This window comes from Strix uralensis, chromosome 24 (assembly GCF_047716275.1).
Source record: "Strix uralensis isolate ZFMK-TIS-50842 chromosome 24, bStrUra1, whole genome shotgun sequence".
NCBI lineage: Eukaryota > Metazoa > Chordata > Aves > Strigiformes > Strigidae > Strix > Strix uralensis.
In genome coordinates, this window is record NC_133995.1 from 4,299,043 (window position 1) to 4,322,218 (window position 23,176).

Sequence of the window (23,176 nt, forward strand, 5' to 3'; positions counted from 1 at the left end):
GGGGCTTTTCAGCAGTTATGCAGTGATGGGTTTAGTGCTGAATGGATGAAGAGTTCCTGAGAGCTAGAGTCGGTAATTTAAAACCTTTGCGTTGGTGTCTCAGTGCCTTATTTTGACCGGTTTTGAAGCAAATGGTTCCACACGCCTCGGATGTGCATGCACCCTGATCGCGTCCCAGGTACGACTGCATGTTTGCTTGCAGTCGCCTCACTGTGTAGTACAGATGGTGAGAGGAAAAAATGGAGGCGGCCTGAAAATGTTGTGTGCTGTAGTTGCTGCGTTCTCCTGTATTGGGGGCTCCTGAGCTGTGGAAGGCTGTTCCAGTGCAGGAGTACAACTCCATGTTTGCTGCAGGAGACTTCGGGGCACATTTGACAACCGCAGACATCAAGAGGAAGCTAACACTGCTGCATCGTTGGCTTCAGAAACCTCTCGTGTTATGCTTGCCGGTCTGTTAGAATTAATGTGACATGCAGATGAAGACACCTTGAAATGCCAGCTTGCCCTGATTGCCTTGACATACTTTAACCTCCTGTGGATAACGAACCTAGTGCTCTCCTGCAGCCATGCAGGATCATTGCTAGGCTGCAGGTGCCTTTCAACCAAAGGATGCCATGGTTGTGCTCTGCAAGGTGTCTGTTCCTGGGGCAAAGAGCTGTGTAAATCCCTAAAACAGGTAAGGGGGTTTAAGAGGTTGAACTGAATTGTAATGTAAAAGAAGATGGTTTTGTTGTTCGCCTTTTTTTTCTTGATTCTCCAGTCTACTAACTTTTACTAACGTGTTTGCTTCGGTCGACGTGCTGCTCCCATCCGCTCTGGGGATGGGAACAAAGGAGGAAACTCTTCGATGTAGCTTCTGTGTTTGCTTTGGGGGCTCCCGTTAATGAACATGAAGTTTCTCTGCCTACCTGGGGGAAGATGCCGCGCGGGTAAAACAACGAGTTTCCCGCTTGGCAAGCTAGAGCTGTTATTTTGACTTCATGAACTGCTTGAATTAACACTGCTTTAACTCAGAATAGTATTTATGATTTGTATATGTTGATATGGAAAGCCAAGCCGATGATTAGGCAGAGATATCTATGCGTTTACGGGATGCTGGTGTAAGCATTTAAATTAAGCTGTTGATTGTAAATGGGGGCAATTGTAGATATTGCTGGTAATGAGGGGAGGGGAGGCTCGTGGGATGCCTTTTCTTCTCAAAGTTGGTGTTTGTAGTGAAAATCAATATTTTTTGCAATGTATTTCATGTTCTGTTGAGATATGACTTCTGAATCTGGTGTAATTTGAAGTGTTGTACAAAAGGTTTGGGGCTGTCAGTAATAACGGGAAGCATGTTTCAACCTCTTTGGGTGGTTGATGCCAGCAGGAGCTGAGTGATCCCTGAGTGTAACGCAAATAAAGGAGGTGGTTTTGACAAGCTGGCTAGCCGCTCGGGTAACCGGGCGTGTGTTTCCCAGCTTGGGCGCTCTCCCACTTTTTGGGTATGCTTTGACTTGTGTTATGGCAAACGGGGCCGTTGGTGGCTGTTCCAGAAGAGGTCTGCCTCTCTGACTCAGATTTCACTGTGTATTTAACAAAGAGGTTGTTCCTTCTCTCCTTTACATTACATATTTATTCCAGAGACTTGGAGGTATCGTGGGATGTGGTGTGGGATGATTCTCCTATGGTTGCTTTGTAATAGCGAGTTGTTTTTCGTGTGCTGGGTCTGTCCCTCTGCCTTCTGAATTGGTTAAAGGGATGCTTCAGCTGCCAGGTAAAGCCAGGCTTTTGTTAAAACTATTCTCTTGGAAGGGTTAAGTGCTCTATATGCATCATATTAATTTGGCTAATGAGACTTCTGGGGAAAGTGGATTTATAAAGAGAACCATTTAATTAACTGCGCTGCAGTAGAAAGTGATGCAAGTGGATTAGACAGGGAACCACTTACTTGAATTCACACGTTTTTTTAGAATTGTGCTTTTACCAGCCGCAGATGAATTAATATGTAAGTTTAAACCATCAGATGGCCCAGATTCTGCTCTTTGCTAATAACAAGCTTATGTTTGCCTTGTGCTGCTAGTTTACTATGAAATGGCAAATGCTCTTTGAGGATACACTCTCGCTGTGTGTCCTGGTTTCTGGTGCAAGCCGATCGGGCAAGGTGTCTGCAGAAAGGCCATGGAGAGGAGTGGAAAGTCTCTTGGGCTGATGGTTTTGTGATTCCTATTGTGTTTCCTTCAGTTATTGTCTAGTAGCTGCGCGCCTGAGTTTAATTATAGCTGGCTTGAGAACTGGGTGAAGTAAACTCTTTAAGGCAGAGTAAGCTGCTGAAGGACTCGGTCAGCTGCACTTGGTGTGATGGGTTACTCGGGGCTGATTAACAAGAGCCTGCTAGTGTTCGTCCTGTTTGTTCATGTGTCGATGGAGTAGAGATGCTTCTAGCAGGAGCAGAGAATGTGTACGTGGCGGCACAAAGGTCTGTTTTGTCAGTCCTTTGAATCCCGCTCCAGGGATGTAGTAATTAAATGTGGTTGAAAAATCAAGGTGTGAATGCTGGCAGACATGCTGGGTTGCTGTGGGTTAACAAGTTGCCACCTCCCAGCCCAGCTCCCGTGCCCATGCTTTTGGGTTTGAGCTCATGTTTGTTGTCCCAGGATCAGGATGGGTTGTGTGTGCCTGTGGTTGGCTTCCACAGATGAGTGGATGAGCCGTAGGTTAATTGTGCGTAACGGATATTTCATCTACTTATCCCCCTGCCTTGACCTTCACACTTAGTTCTGCAATTGGAGCTGAAGATTGGTCTGTAGATTTTTAGCTGTCTTCAGTATTTCCTGTCCCCAGATCCAGTGATAGGTCAGGCTGACTTTTAGCAACGCGTACAACTTAATCCTGCGTCCTGCCCCAAACTGGCAGTTTTCCCTGTGATTTCTGCCGCTTGTAGCAAGTGAACACTTAGATCCTTCAGTCTGTATCTCCTTTCATATGCAAGTGCTGCGTTTCAAGCCTGTAAAATTAGACATTCTAGGTATGCCTTGAGGACACTTGTAGGGTGTAGAAGGATTTCAAGTTGAGGGAAGCCAGCGAGGTCTCACGAGGGTGGTTGTTAAGCTCCTGTTGTCATTCGAGGGGAGTTGTCCTGAGGACCATGGTGGTGTTTGCATCCCACTTGGCCAAGGGATTGCCCTTGGTCATTGCCTGCCGCGTCGGCAGACCAGCCTTGGGTGCTTCAGCTCTGAACCCAGCGCCGTTGCCAGCCTGGGCGGAGGTTTGGTGCAGGATGAACTCTTGAACCACCCGAGCTGCTGTCGTTGAGGCTTGCGGGGAGGGCATGGCGAGGAAAGGGGACGTCATTGTTCCTCATGCTGTTCCTCACGCTGCTGCTCTTGGGTGGATGAACACAAGACTTCATGTTTCACATCTGCCAGCACAGCTTTCTCCTCTTGCACTAAAGCATACTGGCATAGACTTATTCCTGGCTGTCAGATACCTGTTAACAAATGCCTTTGCTTTTCCTCATTGCATGCAGACTTGCGTCCCAGCAGCAGGTTGAGGCTGGGAGAGCCCGGTCCTGGATAGCCCAGCCCTGTGACCACCCTTCCCTCGGCCAGTGTGGCCATAGCTCCTTTCCCTTCTTGACTGAAGGCTGGAGGGGTTGGAGATCAATTTATTGGCATTATGTTAGTCACCTCTCCCGAGCCAGGGTGCAATCCTTGCCCTATCTTGCCCACGTGAGAAATATCTGTAAGGGGAAAGTTTTGCAAAGCTCAGTGGTGACTTAGAGGCAAAGTCTGTATCGCTTTGGAAATAGAGACTTTGACCCGTGAATTACTTCTGAAATTGTCTGTGGCCATGAGCAAGAGCTTCCATCTCCTTTGCTGTTACTGCAGGCTTGAAAGCTTTTCCATGAGGATCTCTTGGCTAAAGCTAAAACTTCTGGATTAACATCTGGTTTAATGTTTTTTCATTAGGGTAGCTGACAAATTCCCATCAACCTCAATGAAAATTGTTATGCTACCTTTAAAGGTGCTTTTTTAATTAAAAAAAAACCAAACCCAAACCCAAGCACAACAACTCCCCACCTCCTGTGGAGGCTTTCATCTCCTTGGAAGTGAAACTTTTTAATTCAGGCTTTGCTGAATTTCAGCCTAATAATGTTCTGCATTGCAAACGCAGCTGATCTGAGAGACCCAGCTGCGGGATGTGTTCCAGGCAGAGAGGGGAAACAAGCACCAAAAAAAAAAAAAAAAAGTCAAGCGTTCCTGTTATCAGCGTGTGTAAGGGCAAGTAAACAGTCGAAACCGCACACAGTATCTGCCAAACAAGCGGGTGAAGGAAGAACAGCCTTGTTTCCTGTTGCTGGAAGGCCGTGTTGTCATATCCTTACCCAGCTATTTTAAATCGCTTTGTGTTTTCTTCCTGAGGCTTAAGGTAAAAGCAGAAACCTCAGGAGGGTTGGTAGCTGGAGCACCTCATTTGGGGTGTGTTGTGTACCTCTGCCCAAAACCCAACCCTGTGCCTGCCGCAGCCGTGAAAAAGCTTCTTGTTCTCTTTTAAAATTTGAATTAATGTAGATTCCCCCCCCCCCCCCGCACCCCCGTGGTTAATGAGTGTCCTGCAAAACTGGTGTTTCTCGCAGTATTGCCGTAGGCGAGAAGTCTTGCTGGTTTTGTGCGTAAAGCAGCCAAGGTGCCAAGAAAGGGTCAACGTAAGATCCCAGGTGATGGGTTAAACCCAAAACTTCTTGCCCCTCACCTGGTCTCAGGCCTCCGAGTGGCTGCGTGATTCCTGGTCGGCTCTCTGAGCTCACGCAGAGCTCGTGCATGTCGGAGAAACGACTGAAATGATTCCAGCCCAGCCCTTGGAGGGGATTTTATTGCAAAATAAAGATCATAGTTTATTATGTGATAAATGTCAGGATCAACTTTCTCTGTATTTAATGCCTAGGTTTATCTGTTGTCGTCATCTGAGAGGAGTGGTAGGAAAGTCCCAGCTTTGGTTGTTACTAGATTTTTTTTTTTTTTTGACAGGAGAAGCTGACCATGGAAAGCGTGAGGCAGGGAGAGAGGTTTATTTTGTGTACTGAGGAATGGCTAAATCTGTGCTGTAAAATCTCTATCCTGACTTTCAGTGACCCAGAGCAGGTTTTCACAAATACAAGTCAAGGAAGGGGAACCTGCAGCTGATAGCAAGGGCCCTCAGAGGTGTACGATGACCATGTAAAATAATAATATAAAATAATTCCAGTGTGAGTTAAGGACTTATGCAGTGTGCTGCTTGATGTGATCTCCGATTGCGCTGAGTTCCGTAGGTTTGATAGACCCAAGCTGAGTTTTAGCATCTTTTTATCCTGGCTTATGTAAAATCAGTGGAAGCAGGTGTTAAGATCCAGCAGGTGCCCACCCTGTAAATCAGTCCCTGGCACGGGCGCTGGGAGCGGGTCCCAACGGGTGACGGAGGATGACTGGGCTCTTCTGGGAGGGCTGAGGTGGCAGCAAAGTCCCAGTGCTCTTGTGTTACTGCTGGCTCTGCTTTTGGTGAGAGCTCTAGCTCCCAGAGCTGTCTTGCAGGATTATACCTGGGAATAAATCACTGAATAATGACAGAAAAACATTTTTCCTCCCTCTAACTCCCGGGAAGGATGGTAGCCTTGCAGCCAAGTTGTTTGGATTAAACAAACCCAGGAGTAACTAATCCTTACCTGCAGCAACGTGTGCTGCAATGTCTTGTTGGAGAAACCAATTCCATGTTTTCTTCTTGTTTTCTTAATCTCGAGGTGCTAAAATTAATCAGGATTCAGAGTAACAGTCCCCTGTCCATCAGTACTCAGAAAACTTTTTATCTAAATGAAGTTGTTTCGGTTTTGTTTTTTTTTTTTTTTTCCAAAGTCACATGGGGTGTTGTGACAGGTTTCTGTTGGGATACAGTGAAAATTGGAGGCTGTTTTCTTGGGCTTCTTGTAAAAAGCCTTTTGTCACCCGGATGCTTTGCCAGCGAGCTCTGGTAGCCTGCATGTCACAGGATCTTTTGGAGAGACCTTTAGCGTTTGCTTTCTCTGCACCATCTTCCTGGCATGAGTTTTAGAAGGTTTTTAAACCAATGAATCTTTGTTAAAATGCTTCCAAATCAGGTTTCTCATCACGATACAAGTTGCGTGCAGCTTCCCATAGCACGTTACCCCAGGCATCACACATGCAAAAGATGAATTTGGGACAGGAAATGTTACACCAAGTGACTCAAGACAGAGTGCCGAGGTTGTCATTAGTTTTACAAGGGTTATTTTATTCACTGCAAGTTAAATTATTTTCTTGGAAAGATCTCTAGGAGGTTGTTAGCAATTTCTTTCCAATACAAAGTGCAGAGTTGATGCTTGAGGGCTACACGTGGGCTGGAAAGCACGAGGGAATCCCATCCTCTGCTGTGGGGCCGCTGCTTTCCCAGGACTGGGAGGGCACTGCATTTAAGCAAAGCATTTTTCACGCTGAAGATCATTATTAAGCCATTGCTGCTTGTTTTCTCTACCCTGTATTCTGCGGTTGAGTAAGGGAGCAGGCACGACGGGGATTTGCTAGTCAGCCTAAGAGATTACAGCTCTTAAACTCATTTGTGTCCCAGCAAACCCTGCTCTTGCATTTATCCAAACAACATGTGATGCTCTTTACTATGCAAAACTGGCTTTATGAAGTTATTTGCAAGATGACTTCAATGGGATGGAAAAATCTTCCTCCGGGCAGATGTTCCCATCGTCATTGCTGTTTGTTTCTCTTAATGCATGTGTTGTGTGTATTTTGCAAGTAAATAAATGGCTTTAGTCTTTAGAGCTGCGAGGAGAACTAAAACATCTGTTCTGTGCTTGCCTTCTCAGCAAAAGGTGTGAGAGCAGAGCAGCGTGTCTGACCACCAGATGTTATCCTGAGCCTGCTTGGTTGCAAAGGCTTGAAGACTCTTCTCCCAGCTCCCAGCCTGATGGTAGGACTGTGCAGGGCAGCTGGGAAGAGTTTCTCATTATGTGGACTGGTTTCCTCAACCTCTTTTCATAGATAAGAGGTGATTAGGGCTAGAGAAAGGTACTTTGCCTGTGCAGAATTATTTTTCAGGCCGATAAAGACTGTTGGTGCCCATCTGTGGGGTAAGTTGCTGTGGTAAATGGAAGCTACTGAGCTCTTTGCTCCTTTGCAGAAGGAAACAGAGGGTACAAGCACTTGGGAGACCCATTTTTCTAAATAAGGATAAGGAATTGGTGGCATATATTTGTCAGATGGAGAGGACAGGGGAGGACTCTCCTCCTTAAAAACCTGGAGCTTTTAAAGGGAGCCCATTTGTTGGAGCAGATGGGATGGGAGGTGTGGACACCGCATCCCACTGCAAGTTGTTTCTTGGTGGCAAAAGAGGTGAAAATGTAGCAGGGCTTACGTTGAAAGGAGGACGGTGTTGAGCAGAGTGGCTTTATTTACGGGGAGAGGAAGAGATTAGAGCATGGGGATAGGCGCTATAAATTGCGTAGAGCGAGAGCAGCGTGGTGAGGATGTGGTGTGTTGTCTCTTCTTTGTCCCCATGTTGCTTTGGTTGCTGGGTCTCTGTTAATAGCGAAAAGCACTACTGAGCTCAAGTATGTGTTAGGGAGATGCAGAATAAGGGGGCTTTTTTTAAGCTTTTGGATTGGAAAACCTGAAGCCATAGTTTCTATTACAGCAGCGAAGCAATGCTGCTGGTAGTCGTTAATTTGTTCAGTAGGAGAGCGACGAAGGGTAAGGTTTCAAGAGGTGAAAACTCAAATTTACAAATGAAAGCTTCATCCCTGCTATGGAAGGTCTCAGCTGTAGGCTTAGTGCAGGACTGGCTTCAGCCAAATTACACGGTCCCACTTGCCCCTCTTAAACTCCCAGTGCCTTAAATGCTTTTAAATAGTCATCCTTAAACCCTGGTTGCTCAGAAAACAACCCACTGGAGATCCTCTGGTGGATATTAACTGGTACACCTGAATCATGTCCTGTGTTTGAGGCAGTGGTTAAGGTGTAAAAGGACAATTTCTGAAGCGCTTGTTGCCTGCAGATTCCTGCAAGGGTTAGGAGAAGCTGTGAATCAACATATGAAAAATTAACTACTTAGTAGCACTGATATTTCCCATCTACTGCAAATTCAAGGCTAAATATTTGCCGCATTTAAGCACGCTGAGTTTCTTTGGCGTCGTGTAGTTGTGTAACTGCTGAATTTGCCCCATTATCTGCGAGGGAGCTTTCTTGCCTGTGGTGATGTTTTAGCTCCTTAATACCATTGTAATGTCCTGTAGCTTTTTATTAAATATAGACCACTTACCTCTGTGCTTGAAATAACCCGTTTGACAGTTTAAAGGAGTGTTTCTATAGGGGAAACAACTCTCTTGTTGGTTTAATATTAAAAAAAAAAGGGGGGGGGGGGGGGGAAGGATAATGCCGGTGGTTGGGATGGTTGCATGTAAAACCCTTATGATATCCCAGATACACGTAATAATTTCAAATATCTGATGATAATGCAAAAAATTGCAACCTCACTACCAGAAAGAAAGTCAAAGCAGCTGTCTTACATCTTGCCCATCCAAATTAAATCTATAGGATGCTGGTTGAATATAGACTCAACAGTGCTGCCTGGCTCTGGGAGGTGCCTTCATGGGTTTGCTGAAGCCCAGGGAGTCACTGGATGATTGGGAGGGTGGGGAGAAGGGGAGAGGAGTCAGAGAGATGGGTATGATCTTTAAGTTTGCTGTATTGTGGTACTGCTTTTAATTAGAATTGGTTTTGCTTCCAGGTCCTCTGTGCTGTGACAAATAACACCGTGCCTGGGAGAGCGAGTGGCCACGGGGCAGCATCCTTCTCGCAGAAAAAGAGTTTTTTGTGGAACGGCTGTTCTGTGTATCCTCATGGAAGTTTAATCCTTCTCTCTCTGTACCATCTCTGTCCTTGCTCCCTGGGGCTAATTATTCGTATCTGAATAGAATAAGCTAAAATCTCCTGCTGTGCTTTGGCACTTTTGAGGTCCTTGGCTGCCTCATCCCAAGAGGTGAGTCAGCTTTGTGCTCTGGCGGTGGCTAGGAAGGCTGGAGGGGCGGCTCTGCGGCTCTGAGACCGAGCTGTCGGGCTGAACGCAGCGGGGTTAAATCTGAGGTACAGAAAGACACGGCTCAGGAGCGATGTCAACGTGAGGCCCGTGTCTATTTGGGCCGTGGGTCTTATTTTTTCCCATCAAATAATGCTTTGCACTACGTATTTCTCAGATGGCTTTAATCACACATGCAGGGGAAATATCTAGATGTACAAACTGTGAATCTGTCATCTAAAAATCCCTCGTTTCATTTTTGCTGCTGTTCATATTTCTCGGTACAGAAGGTCTGTGCTGGCGACCGCTTTCCCATCGTGGATGCAATCAAAGACCATCCTTTAAAATTTCCACTGTAGAATGGCTTCAGCCAAGCCTGGGGCCGGTGTTCAGGTTGGCTTTTTTTAGCTTCCATTTCTGGGCCGAGGGCTCGAAGAAGAAAGAAATAGGTGAGATGAGAGCACAGGCTCCAGCAAAGAGGAAAGAGCAGACATATGTCTGGGTGTAGTCATACAGCCACCCTGCAGGAGAAAAGATTGTTATTAAAGCTGTTGGATTTTTCTCACTGAAAAAATCATTTTGGGAGGTGGGCGGGAAGCAAAGGATGTGTGTTCTCATTTAAGAATTCCTCAGATATTTTCTTTAAATTATCTTAACTCTTCATATGCCTGCGGCTGTGCAGCATTTAATGGACAGTTAGGACTATTGCTGTTGGTGTAACAGGCAAACTTGCAGGTCATTCTTCCCAGAGCTAACTTTTCCTGATCCTTGTAGTGGACGTGGGGTTTAATTTCATTGAATTTAATCCCTGACTTTTTTTCCTGCATAAGTAAGTGGGCCAAAAGTAGCTCCTGCAGCAGATGGAAGATCCCACTGGACTAATGAGATGACCGGCATGTGCTGGTGTTTGCAACATCTGGGCTGCAAACTCCAGATCCTCCAGCCTTGCCTTCTTGTGAGCAGACCCAATTTAATACAACCTGTCCAATATGAGAGACCCCAGGCCAGGAGCTTGAAGTGAACTTGCTTAAAAGTAGCTTTGCGAGCACTTAAAAGGAAAACATAAATTCCATGAAGGCTCGGGAATCTGTGAGGAGACAGGTCGTCTTTTAAAATGACCCTGAAGTGTTTTGTTTAATTATGGCATGTGATCTGGTGTCTAGGCACTCATTTTAAAGGTGGCTAAGTCCTCTGTTTGAATCTAAAATATACAAAGTGATGGTAGTTGCTGCTGCATGTAATTAAAACCGTAATATACTCCCAAATCTGGCATGGGATGGTTGGGTGTCCGAGGTGGGTGAGCAGCTGAGCCAGATCTGCTGCTGGTGTAAAATGCAATTCCTCCGGTGACATCCGTGGACTTGAGTGATGTACACAAACGGCAGATCTGGCCCAAATCTGGGGTTCTTAAAACCAGTTCTGGTTAGGAAGGGAAATAATATAATCCCCAGAGAGGTCGGTTTGAGCTGCTCAGGAGCGTTGCTGTCACTGTTATCTGAGTGCCGTGGCTCTGAGCAGGGAAGGAAACAGTGCTGGTAAAATTTGGGGATCTGTGACAAACCAGAGGTGCTGACATTTTCCCTACTGTAGATTTACACCGCTGCAGGAAGGTTTTGTGAAACAGAGGAAAGACTGCAGGCTGCTTTGCTCTACCCCGGTTTCAGTTTCTGTTGGCTTGTGCCTTTCTCAGGAGGAGTTTCAGCTCTGGGATTTTTCTCAGGGATATCGTGTGAGCCACGGCGCGGGCGAAGACGGAGCTTGCTGTCGGAAATGAGGATCCCGTGGTGATGGACTTGGTGATGTGTGTGGCTCTCCCGTGACCCCGGTGTTTTTGTGGAGTGGTTTGTTCTCGAAGGTGGGATCTGGTTTTGCTGTTTGAAAGTTTCTGGGATTTGGACAGGAGAAGGGATGCTAATGTAGTCGTTTGTAAGACGCACAGGACAGAGTGCTCCAGTTGAGCTCTGATTTATTGCAATTATTTTTTAAATATCCTTCAGGATATTTTTTAATTTTTCTGGGGGTTTTTTGGCACTGCAAGACCGGCATTGCCTCCTTGCCGGCAGCACAGTGATCACCCCAGCCTTTTAAAACACATATAGTATCTGTGCCCCTGCTCCCCATCCAGAAAAAAATTTTTCCTGCTGCAGAAAGCTAAATTAGAAGCTCAGTGTGCAAACTTCAGCAAAGCAGCAGTTTTGTAAGCAGTGCAGGTAAATCCCTGGCACTTAAGTGGCCCAGACTAAACATCCGTGGCACATGCTCATGCTGCAGGCTGTGGTCAGGCTGTTTAAATTGTGCTGCTGATCTGTAATCAGAAGTTTTGTTTATTCCTGATGCCTGAAGTAGCAATGCCTAGTGTGAAGATGCAGGTAAAACTTAGATGAGAGCACGTGCCAGCACAGCTTTCAGATGACTCCATCCTCTCCCCTTTCACCACCTAAATTTGCTGAGGCTGGTGTTTGTGTGCTGGTTGCTGGAATCTCTTTTCTAATTTTGGATTACGTGGTTTGATTTATTTCTTTTGCAGTTTGAGTTACTGACTTGTACTGTTTAGGGAAATAAAATCTACTCTTCTCCCCTTAGCTTGCTTGCAGCTTGCCAAAATAATGTTTGTTCTGTCTTGTTCTGTTTTGGTTTTTTTTCAGCGTGGCAGAAGCACCCAGCAGTGCTGGCAGTTGAGGAGCTGTGAAGGAGCCTTCAAACTTTTCACCCTGGGCTTTCAGTCGGGCTGTCTGCCTCCGATTTAAGGGCTTTTAGTTAAACAGATTTGCAGGTAAGTCACCTTTTCATTGCGTTGTGATCAGGCTTTGTTCTAGTATGCAAAATAAACATTTTTAACCTTTGCAGTTCTCATTATGCTTTGGGCTTCACTGTGTAAAAATACTTGAGTTTTATAAAATTGTAATTCTAAAGTCAAGGTTTTAAGGTGGTCAGGAACACTAAACCCCAGAGTCTCACGTAGCCTTTAAATCCTGTTCTGTATTCTGCAAAGAGCAAATGCTTTTGGACACTTAGAGTTAGCTGAATATGACCAGGAGCTACGGATTTTCACACTTAATACAGCTATATTGGAAGAGAAAATGGCAGAATTTATCTTGGATCACAAATCTAGATCCTGAACTCTGAATTGTTTCCCCCTCGCTCTGCCTACAGTGAGACGGATCAGTGAGAGTTTTGCTTCTTGGCTTTATTTGGCCTTTACTTATCCCAGCAGTATTAAGAAGACTGATTTCTGTGGAAGGCTTTTTGCAGGAAACCTGCTTGCTTTACAAAATCCAGAAGTGTTCAGATGGGGAGTGGTTGGCACTTTCAGAAAGCAAAAGGCTTCCAATTAGTGAAAATATATTGGAAGTGGATGGAAGTGTAACTGCTATCTTAGCACGTATGATGCATGGATAAGAGATAGCCAAGTTATTTAGCTCTTTTCATCCTGTATGTTACTGTGTCGGGGAATTTACTGCGATGCTTGTACAGGAATTGCTTTCTGGTGGACATACATCTTGTATCAGCCGAAGAGATCTTGTCCGATGTAGGCTATGTATCACCGTGACAGTGTAAAGCACGCTGTCAATGAAATGCTTTGGTTGCTTGAAATTGCATCCATATACAGAGTTTTACCAACCTAGAAATATTGATTAGGGAAATCAATTTTTTCACATACTCGCAGCACAGCAGCATTGCTGAAACTTTGCATGGAGCTGATACCTACAGAATCCTTGGCAGCTTCGAGCAAAGGGCCTCTGCAGGCATGGGGCAGCTGATAATGGAGGGCAGGAAGCAATAAATGAAGATCAAGTTGCCAGGTTTTATTCAGGATATGTTTGCTCGGTGAGTGACGGGACATTGTTCACGCTGATATTTGACCTTGCAGCTTTTTCTAGTTTGTTTGCCTCATGAGGACCTAGGAAGAGCTCAGATCCTGTTTCCAGCTATGAGATATGGCTACAGGGTCATCAGGGAAAGGAAGAGCTTTGTCCTGGCCAAGATGTTTGGAGGAGAACAAGTCCCTTGCTTGTAAGCAGAGACTGGAGACTCACTTCTAAGCACTTGAAATCTGCCAGATACTCAAAAGTGCCTTGGTTTGCTGGCAGAGGGAGTAGAGGAAAGGCTTTTCATCCTCCTTATCTTTGGGCCCAGGAACTCTTGTGGCTGAGCTGTGTAATCTTCTTCAAAACAAGAGATTACTGAGACTTCTCCTTATGTTTCCGTGCCTCTTCTTGGTGGGACTGCTGCTGAGCTTTACCTTCCTCTCCTTGTCTCCCCTCCGGTCCCCCTGTCCCAAGTTCAGTGTTATAATGCTCTGTTGGGGGTAAAATCCACAGTAATGTGGTCGTTGCTCTTCTGCTGTGGTCAGGGTTAAAATGTGCACGTGGGCTTTAGCCTCCTTTTATCCATGCAGCTATTTTCCAAACTGCTAGTTGGGTTTTGCAAATTCACGAGCAAAATATTGGCTGTGTATAAAGATAAATTTCTGAAATATAGTTGTGGGTTTTTTTTTTTTTCCTCCACTTGGACAGAAAAACCATCCTTGGATGCATATGGGTTAGGAGAGTGAAGCAGCAGCATGTTTTATCACGGGATGTCTGCAGTGGGTATATATTATCCATAAGATAAGAGTTACCTGCTAGAGGAGGTCCGCCGATGGCTGCTATCCCAGCAAAGAAGGCAGCAAACCCCAAGTAGCTGTGGAGTTTTTCCACACCCACTAGATCCACCTGTTTGTAAAACAAAATGGATAATTATTGACTGAGTTCATGTGAATGCGCAAGCACAAGATGTTTCTTTTCTTTTTTTTTTTTTTTTTTCTGGGGAGTTTCCTCTTCAGCTGCAGTTTTGAAAGGACTTTGCACCTCTAGGTCTGATCCAGCCTGGAATCCGCTCGCCTCCTTAAGGCCAGCACGGAAATTACTGGGATGCAAGATGCTTTTCTGCCTTCCAGCTGCTTGGGCATCTCCCAAAACTAAACGCTGCTAAGACTTTGAGGAGGCCACACCTCGATTACTGTGGTCAGTTTTGGGCCCCTCACTCCAGAAAGGCCATTGAATGACTCGAGCGTGTCCAGAGAAGGGCAACGGAGCTGGTGCAGGGTCTGGAGCACAGGTCTGATGGGGAGCGGCTGAGGGAACTGGGGGGGTTTAGTCTGGAGAAGAGGAGGCTGAGGGGAGACCTCATGGCCCTCTACAGCTCCCTGAAAGGAGGGTGCAGAGAGGGGGGATGAGTCTCTTGAGCCAAGGAACCAGCGGCAGGCCAAGAGGGAATGGCCTCAAGCTGCGCCAGGGCAGGGTCAGACTGGCTCTTAGGAAGGATTTCTTTGCAGAAGGGGTTGTTGGGCGTTGGAATGGGCTGCCCAGGGCAGGGGGGGAGTCCCCATCCCTGGAGGGGTTGAAGAGTTGGGTTGACCCAGCGCTGAGGGATCTGGTGGAGTTGGGAACGGTCAGGGTGAGGTTCATGGTTGGACTGGAGGAGTTTCAAGGTCTTTTCCAACCCAGACGATTCTGTGATTCTGTGTTTTAAACTCTGAATTCCTTCCCAGAAAGAAATGCCAGATTCTAACGATGCCTCCCTGTCCGGATCCTGCCGTAACTGGTCTGTGTGTTACGGATAATTCCGGGACTGGGAGCAGATATACACAACCCTCCATCGTAGCCTTAGTGAGGTGGGGACCAGGATGAATCCATTCGCTTCCTTTGAGCTGGAGCAATCTCCTTCAGAAAGAAGGATGTGGAAGGCAATTAGCAGGGCAAGGTCATTAAAAATCTACAATAAATTCCCAGTGCTTCTGTTGCATTGGGGCTGTGGATACCAGTAGGTGGGTTGGAGAGGAGATTTGGGGCTCTCCAGTGGCTCGGACTGGGAAGGCTGGAGAGGAGACCCGCTCATCAGGTCTGCAACAACCCAGGGTAATTCAGCTTTATGAAAGGATTTTTGGATAATTTTAGAAAGCTGTTGGAAATGCCAAATACTACATTTTTTTTTTTAATGAAATATCCTACTCACCAGCACAGGGAGGACCAGAGCCATGAACCCACCACAGAAAATGGCGAAGGCCACTGCGTAGGTCATGAGTAACGGGAAGGTGGTGGCCAGAGGACAGAGCAGGTTAGTGATGCCGCCGAGGACAAGGTAAGCCACGTGGTAGTGATACTTCTTGGTCCAGTTCTGGTCGGCGACCCAGCCCGAGAGCAGCTGGCTGACTGTCTCCGTGATGCCTGGGGAGAAGAGGAGGTCACAGAAGCCTCAAAGACGACTTTTATTTTTATTTTTTTTTTTGCTATTTTGCACTGCGTTGCTCTGAAACGCGTCTCAATTCCACCTGCTGCTCACTGTAAAAACATGACCACAAAGGGCTGAAATGCCGGGAAGTTACAGGAAGGCATTTTTAAGCTGTTGTAAAATTCATGCTTTTTTTTTTTTTTTTTCCCTTTACCTTGGTGCCTGCTATTGCCAAGTGCCTGTGGGTGCACCAAAGTGGTCTTTAAAAATTCAATTAAGGGCTGTGCACTTGGCAGAAGACTCTGAAATGCCCTTCAGTAAAAATTGGAAAGATAAGCTTGTTGTTTGATCTTTTTTTTCAAGATAGAGAAAAAGCAGCATATTAAGAAATATGCTTATGAGATTTTAATTTTTATAAAGAAACAAAGAAGGACAGAAGCCCAGCATTTTTGAAAGGCTCAGCAAACTTTCGATACTCAGTTTTTACATTTCTCAATATGTTCTTATGAACTAAAGATCAGAGGAGTGCTCAGTGTCAGCTAGTAGCTTGCTGACCACTGTGTCCCTCCTACTCTTAATTCAAAATGTCAGATTAATTGCTGTGCTCTCCTTCTGGATGCCTTGACAGCATACATGATTTCTAAATATTATACAGCAGTGTAGAAGTAAAATTTATTTTTGTACAATAAAATATTTTATGATGACTGAGGTTGGAGCTGCTTTCTTAACCCAATGCGACTTTAGCGTTAATCTCTGCTTATAATCAGGCATGTTCTTGTTTTTTGGAAGGGTTGTGGGTTGGTTTTTGCCCCCTTGGATGTGAATGTGCCAAATCCAAATGGCTAGATCCAAGTTAATGTGGGTTTTTTTTAAATTTTTCTCTCTCTGCACACATTCCTGGGTCAAACTGGAGGTCTTTGAATGCTGAGTGACTCTGGATTTCTGTGGCTTGTGGGTTTAAGCAAAGCAGGGATCGTGGTGGGAAGGCTTTAGGAGGACAGATAGCACCTATGTAATTGGAAACTTCTGTTTGTTTGGTGCAGCGAGGATGGGGGATCATCTAGCTTAGGTTGAGAGAACCACCCACCATGTGAGAGCGACTTTGTACATGTACAGAAGGCAACGCTATATATACAGAAGGGGGTTAAGGGCTGTGAGCTAAACCTCTTCCATGAAGATTTATTCTAGGACGTATTTGGGACTATTTCTTGGCAAGATTTGTGTTGCTTTTCTTTCCTATTTTGGTATCATTGTAATTATAAATGGGTTTAAAAGATTCTTTTGCCTACCAGCCACTGAAATGAGGTAAGAGGCATCCATGCTGCTTATGCCCAGCGTCCTGGCTCGTGCTACCAGGTGGAAGATGGGCACGAAGTAGGCCAAGTGGCTGAACAAAAAAGACCACGTGAAAATGCAGAAGACGGGATCCTTTAGTGGGGAGAAGTCGAGGAGAGGCTGTGAATTTTCTTTTTCGGTCGGTGGAAGGGATTTGTAGCTTCTCTTGGCCTCGGTGGCTGTTTCTGGTGAGCAGCTGTCCATGGGGGGTTTCTCAAGCCTTTCCCAAGCAGGTGTATTTTCTGCCCCGGAGACATCTCTGCCACGGGACATCGTGAGTCCCTCCGTGGTGGGAAGGTCCTGTGCACTGCGTCGCTGTATTTCCCTGTGAGTGGTTTCATCTAAGCATCCCTCGAGGGCTTCTGAATCCTCCTTTGCTGTTAAAGTCCCACAGTTTTGATTTTTAGCAGAGGAGCGCTGAGGTGGCTGGGTGCTGACGGGTCGCAGCAGCATGCTGGAAGGCACGAGGTTTAGCATGATGCCTCCAAAAATCAGGAGAGTACCTGAGGGAAGTCAGAAGATGCTTTTTTTTTTTTTCTTGGCGTGGGAAGGGAAGAGCAGTAAGAAATGATCTTTCTAGAACAGGGTGTGGTTTGCACTGAACATGGAGAAAGCTTTGTCATAAGGAGGAGTTATCTTATTATTCCCATTTTTCTAGCTGGAAGGCCCTTTTGCTGTGATGCAGGCAACAAATCCAGAGCTACCTCTGGGATTTGGGAGTTTGTTTTGTTTTCCCTCATTACAAGTCATTGATGAACCTTCAGGATGGCCTGAAACAGTGCAGTAAAAGTCAGGATTTTCAGTTTTGGTTTCTGAGATCTCTGTTTTGTCTCTGACTTAACTTTAATGACTGATTAAGTGCTTAATCGTTAGCAAGATGTCCCCAAACTCTCCTAGAAGAGGCAGAGTTGTTCCTCGGTGCATCCAGTTTTAATTTTTAAAAAGAGCCTCTTATCCTGCCCAGATATGCTCAAATGCCCTCTTAAAGCTGCTGAATTTGAATAAACGGGCGATGTGCTCACCTTGCCAGCCATATGAATCGATCAGAAGTTGAGTGAACGGCGCTATTAGAAATGTCAGCCCCATCCCGGAGCGGGCGATGGCGTTGGAGAAAGCCAGCCGTGTCCTGCAGCGCTTGGCCGTCATCACCGCGGCCGCCTGGTAAAGGCAAGCGAACCCCACACCTGCAGGAAGGGAGAGAAATTAAGATGTCGGTGTCCAAGAAGTGACTGTTTCATATTGTGAGCTTTAGGAATTCAAAGTCATGCCACCCCAAACTCGCTGTCCCCATAGTGGAGCTGCTCTGCAGGTTTGTGGGCTGAAAGCGGGGGGACTTCTGCTGGTGCAGTCAGTGGAGAGCAAGATGCGTGGTATTTAATATCTGGGGGTTTTGGGGCTGTGCACTTTTAGTAAGGGATGTTAAAAGGCCAAGATTCATGTTGGGTCCAGAAAAAAAGCAAAGTCAGTTGGAACTAGCATGTTGAAATTGGTATGTTATGCTCCTGAGCATGAAGCTTTGGGGTTTCACACATCATCTCATAGAAAGGAGCTGGGGATGCTTTAGTATTAAAGGATCTGCCTGGTTTAATGTTAAAGGAGCTGCTTTTACTCGTGGTGCACAGGAAAATCTCTGCCCGACTGAGAGCTGCAGGCTGCTCACCCAGAAGAAGTCCCATGGAGACGCAGAGGAAGGGGACGCTGGTGGCCTGGGTGCTGAGCAGGCAGCCCCCTCCGACCAGGCCAGCCCCGATGATGGAGGTCGGCCGCTCGCCCAGCCTCCTGCAGACCACGGCCACGAGCGGGGCTGGAAGGGAAAGGAGGGAGAAATCCCAGGCTGAAGATGACAAATGCTGCTTTGCAGGGCTCGGGCACTCGTACTGGGGTCGTTGCATCTGGTGCCCTGGGGAGTGGTCCATGTGCCACCTTGGGAGGGAGGGGGTGACAAGAAATTCGGGATGGGTGGTTATTGAGGAGAGCGGCCAAGAGACTTTGCCTCGTACCCTGGGAGCTCAGGGGACAAGGCAGGGGAAGGAGTCAAAGCCCAAACGTTCAGATGTCCTGAGCCTGCTTCCTAAAGTGGCTGTGAATTATTCAGCAGCTGGCTTGCTCGGATGCAATAATATTGGTGTTAGGGATGAGACTTTGCTCTGAATGTATGTAAGAAACCTGTTACAGCGACGTGTTGTGACACACACGATCCCCTTGGACTACGTTCCTGCTAAGACGCGTGTGGGTAGCAGCCGTGTCCAGCCTGCAGCAGTCTGGGATGGAAATGGGATCTGCAGAGCATCCTCGGTGCCCCTCGTAGCAAAGCAAGTGGCCTTGAGGTTGAAGTGCTGCCCCAATCCCTACGGATGCCAGCTCACCTCCTAAGAAGCGCAGGGAGGACATGATGGAGCCGATCCAGCTGACTTGCTCAGAGGAGCCCCCCACCTCCTCTTGAAAAGCCACGAAGAAAATCCCAAATGTCTTGAGCATCCCCATCACGAGTACGTTGACCTGAATTGGAAGCAGATGGAGGTGAGATGCCACAGGGGTCAGGCGGGAGGAAAAGCTTTGCCTTGTGCTTTCCTTGAATGAATAATTTGTTGTGTTGTGGGAGAAACAAACTGGGACACATTAACTGGTGGTGTGTGCGTTGGTGGAATATCAGCAGGGTGGACTGGTGGTGGCCACACTGCAGTTTCATCTTAGCAGACCCTCCTGGAGCACAGGTCTGATGGGGAGCGGCTGAGGGAACTGGGGGGGTTTAGTCTGGAGAAGAGGAGGCTGAGGGGAGACCTCCTGGCCCTCTGCAACTCCCTGAAAGGAGGGTGCAGAGAGGGGGGAGGAGTCTCTTGAGCCAAGGAACCAGCGCCAGGCCAAGAGGGAATGGCCTCAAGCTGCGCCAGGGCAGGGTCAGACTGGCTCTTAGGAAGGATTTCTTTGCAGAAGGGGTTGTTGGGCGTTGGAATGGGCTGCCCAGGGCAGGGGGGGAGTCCCCATCCCTGGAGGGGTTGAAGAGTCGGGTTGACCCAGCGCTGAGGGATCTGGTGGAGTTGGGAACGGTCAGGGTGAGGTTCATGGTTGGGCTGGAGGAGCTTCAGGGGCTTTTCCAACCGAGAGGATTCTGGGATTCAAAAATAAAACCTTCTGTGCAAACTGGCTTTTCCAAAGGAAATGAACAAAATAATACTAGAACCTGACTCTTGTAGGGTTTTTTTGCTCTGTAAGTTATTTTTTAATACTAAAAAATAATCTACATGGGTCTCAGCACTACTGAAGATCACTAGGAGTTGACGAGGTGTTGAGCGGAGCAGGGATGGACATTAGCTGGTGCAGTTTCCCAGGCTTGCCCTGCCACGGGGGCAAAGGACAGTTTGTGTCCTTAATTTTAACTCCCTCTCTCCTCCCTGGTAGTGGGTGGTTAATGATTGGCAGCGAGTTACTTTGGATGGAGGGGAAGAAGGGAAAGCTTTCCTGCACTTCCCAGCTTTCCTAGCTGGGGGATGGCGTTGTCTTCATCACTGATGGGAAGGTGGTGTGTGGTATTAAAGCCTGTAGCATGGAGAATTGGTGCCTTTAAGTGGTGTGGAGGTGCCTGATCCTCCTGAGGGAGAGTAACCGAGCGTGTGTGTGCTGCCTGCACCCTGTGCTGCTCCTGCAGTCGGTCCCTGGCGACCCATCTCAGCTCCAATCCTGCGCTGCCCTGAGATGGGATCTCACCTTTACCAAAGGTACAAGACACCCCTTTGGGGTTTGACATCCCAGTGGTGGTGTGTATGAGTAGGGAAAAGTCATCTTATCATTGCAAGCTGACTGTTGGCCCTGGGCTGCAGTTTGGGCACCCTCATTTACATCACTGCGATGTTTTCGGGTGGCATTTCCAGGGGAAGGTTTGTGTCTCTGCTCAGCCCCCAGTGAAATGGGTGATGGCACTTGGCACGACTGATTATTGCCCTTAGCTCGGTGGGATCAGCCTGCCCTGTCCTCTGCTCTGTGTGAGTGAGACTCAAGACTTTCTCTCCGCCCCAGCTCCAGCAGGGTTCAGTTGAATTTGTTCTCTGCTTACCAGGAAGAAGTGAAACACCACTCCCCATGCCCACCCTCTGTCCGCAGCTTCGGTGCCTGGGCTCTTCCCAGCTGCCAGAGCCTCCGTCTCTTCCTCCTTCCTTTCCCCTGGAAATGAGAATTTCAGGATATATTAACACCTTTCTGTTTCAATTAAACTGTTCCCGTGAAGGCATCAGCTGCCTTTGAACCCTTAACTCCTTGGCTGTTAATGAGGTAGGCACCAGTATTTTGCATTCAGCTGGCAAAAGCTTTTGAGAGGGGGTGAAGCTTTTACCAACCTTTTTGCCAACAGATGTTCAGTTAACTGCCTGTCCATGTAAAACAGTTTAATACTCTTTCTCTTTCCCACCAAATTACTGTAACCCCTTCAGCTTTAAGGGATGTTAAGTGACAAGCACCATACTGCTGCTTTAGAGCGGGTAGTTTGGTTGGTTTGTGCCAGAAGTCGGGGGGTCACTGTCTATCTCTATCCATCGCTGTGCTCTCCTACACCATCCTTCTCTGCTTATCTCCCTCCCATCTTCTTGCCCGTCCTGTGCCTCTGCCAGTGACAGGATCCTGCCCAGGGGAGCAGCTGGACCCTAGACCAGTCAGGGCTGATGAACCTGAAACTTTTCCTTACCGCCTTGCTGCTGCATGCTGGAAAATCCTCCACAAAACAGTCGATTGTAAAGAGGAATCGTCTCTTCATTTGCTCCAGAGACTAAATCCCCCCTTTCTGATTTGGCACCCTGAAGCCTGGTCCTTCATTCACCTCCGGTGAGGACGATGAGCCCCGAAGCGGGACATGGAGCCCGTCCTCCTCCTCCTCCCCGGAGGCAGAGCCCGGCTTGTGGGGCCCCAAGGCCAGGAGTCCCTCCCCTTCCCCAGCCGGGAGCAGGAAAACCTGGGGCTTTCGGAGCAGAAATCCTGTTGGGAGGAAAGAAGCGGGGAAGCCTGCAAGGGTTATAGCTCCAAGCAAAGCCCTGGGTCTTGCCAGACATTGAGTGGAGCGGTAGGTGGCATTGGGGGACTGAAGCCAAGCCTGGGGCTGCTGGCGGCTGCAGGGGAGCAGAGCCCTGCCTGCCCTGCCTCTGCTGCGCGGCCCTTGGCCCAGGAAACTGCGTCATTTAGGAGGGGATGGTCTGGGAAGCTTGAGGTTTTCCAGCTAAGATGGTCGGCAGCTGGAGCGGAGCAGCTGTGCCGCCGCAGCCCGTGAGCGGAGCTGGTAGTCAAGCGGGATTTGTGTTGGCTCCATGCCTCTATTGTAAATATGCACAAACTCCTGGGTAAATACAGCCCTCACGCTTCCTCCCCCCGTTTTGGCTGACCTGTCACCCCAATCAGCGTTCCTGAGGTCAGATAAAATTGTAGGATCGTGATACCAATCTCTGCTCCCCTCCCTTGGCAGAGAAGGCAATGCTGCATCTTACTGCAGGGGTCCAGGCTATACAGAGCCTATGGAGGAGCTTTCCCTAGAGCAGGACTTCTAATGAGTGCATTAAGCTTTTATTTAAGTGGAATGGTTTTTGCAGTGAGCATGGTTTAAGGGCTTGAAGGACAGGGGGGCTCGGCAGGTGGGGTGCTGGCGGCAGCAGCAGCATCTGGTGCAGCATCTGCACTCGGAGCTGTTGGATGTCTGGGAGGAACCGCTCTGCTCGAGCTGCTCCCAGCTCCGTGGGCTGTCAGGGAGAGGGGAGAAGAGGGACCCTTCAAGACCACCGCAGAGCTTGGACACACCAACTCCTGCTGCTGTGGCCAGAATTAACACTGACCTCGGCACTGACCACGCAGGGCAGGCTCCTCCCGACCGCCTGTTTCAGCAACGTCGCTGATAAATGGGGCTGCTCCTAGGAGTAAAGTCAAAGCAGCGTGAACGTCTTCTTATCTCTGACCCAGCCCAATTTTTTAGCTCATGCTTGGCTTTAAAGCTTCCCTGACAGCTGCAGGCCAGCTCCTTTTTCCTCCCTTACACATAAGAAGCGTTTGAATGTAGCGGTTTTTCAAGGGGAGAGCCTTGTCACAGGATTTCAACTGCTCGAATCTGTAAGAGGGAGAGAGATCTGGATTTGTGAGGATGTTGTCAACATCCATTTCCAGCTCGCGCAGGAATCGGGCAGGCAGGGCCAGCACGGATAGGTTTGACCTTCACTCCAAGGCAGAGTAAGCAAGTAACTCCCGCACAGAACGTTTAACTAGAGGAGGTTAAACATTTCCTAAGAGAAATTCCTCAAAAGTGTTTGAACCTTTACTACTGGAGGAACCTCCGTTAATTCAAGTCTTCGTGCACTATTCCTCTTCTCGAGAGAAACGCTCATGAAGGGAGAGGGAGAAGTTACAGAATCCCAGAATCATCTCAGTTGGAAAAGCCCTTGAAGCTCCTCCAGCCCCACCATGAACCTCCCCCTGACCGTTCCCAACTCCACCAGATCCCTCAGCGCTGGGTCAACCCGACTCTTCAACCCCTCCAGGGATGGGGACTCCCCCCCTGCCCTGGGCAGCCCATTCCAACGCCCAACAACCCCTTCTGCAAAGAAATCCTTCCTAA

At 47.7% G+C, this 23,176-nt stretch overlaps 1 protein-coding gene and 1 long non-coding RNA gene across 2 annotated transcripts; one reads left to right on the forward strand and one right to left on the reverse strand.

Annotated features, from left to right (window-relative positions):
* Positions 1-251: 251 nt before the first annotated feature.
* LOC141954307 (uncharacterized) lies at positions 252-9,094 on the forward strand. The gene is made up of 3 exons (XR_012632145.1): positions 252-676; positions 6,842-6,945; positions 8,761-9,094. It is a non-coding gene; the product is annotated as an uncharacterized LOC141954307 (long non-coding RNA).
* A 124-nt stretch (positions 9,095-9,218) lies between these two features.
* On the reverse strand, positions 9,219-22,632 carry SLC16A4 (solute carrier family 16 member 4). Its single transcript, XM_074893674.1, is given in 12 exon segments — positions 9,219-9,428; positions 9,430-9,569; positions 13,670-13,763; positions 15,046-15,257; positions 16,551-17,099; positions 17,619-17,780; positions 18,257-18,400; positions 18,963-19,095; positions 20,648-20,754; positions 21,272-21,558; positions 22,404-22,478; positions 22,602-22,632. Coding segments are annotated over 10 exon segments (1,596 nt in total). The 5' UTR covers positions 21,288-21,558; positions 22,404-22,478; positions 22,602-22,632; the 3' UTR covers positions 9,219-9,389.
* Positions 22,633-23,176: the final 544 nt, after the last annotated feature.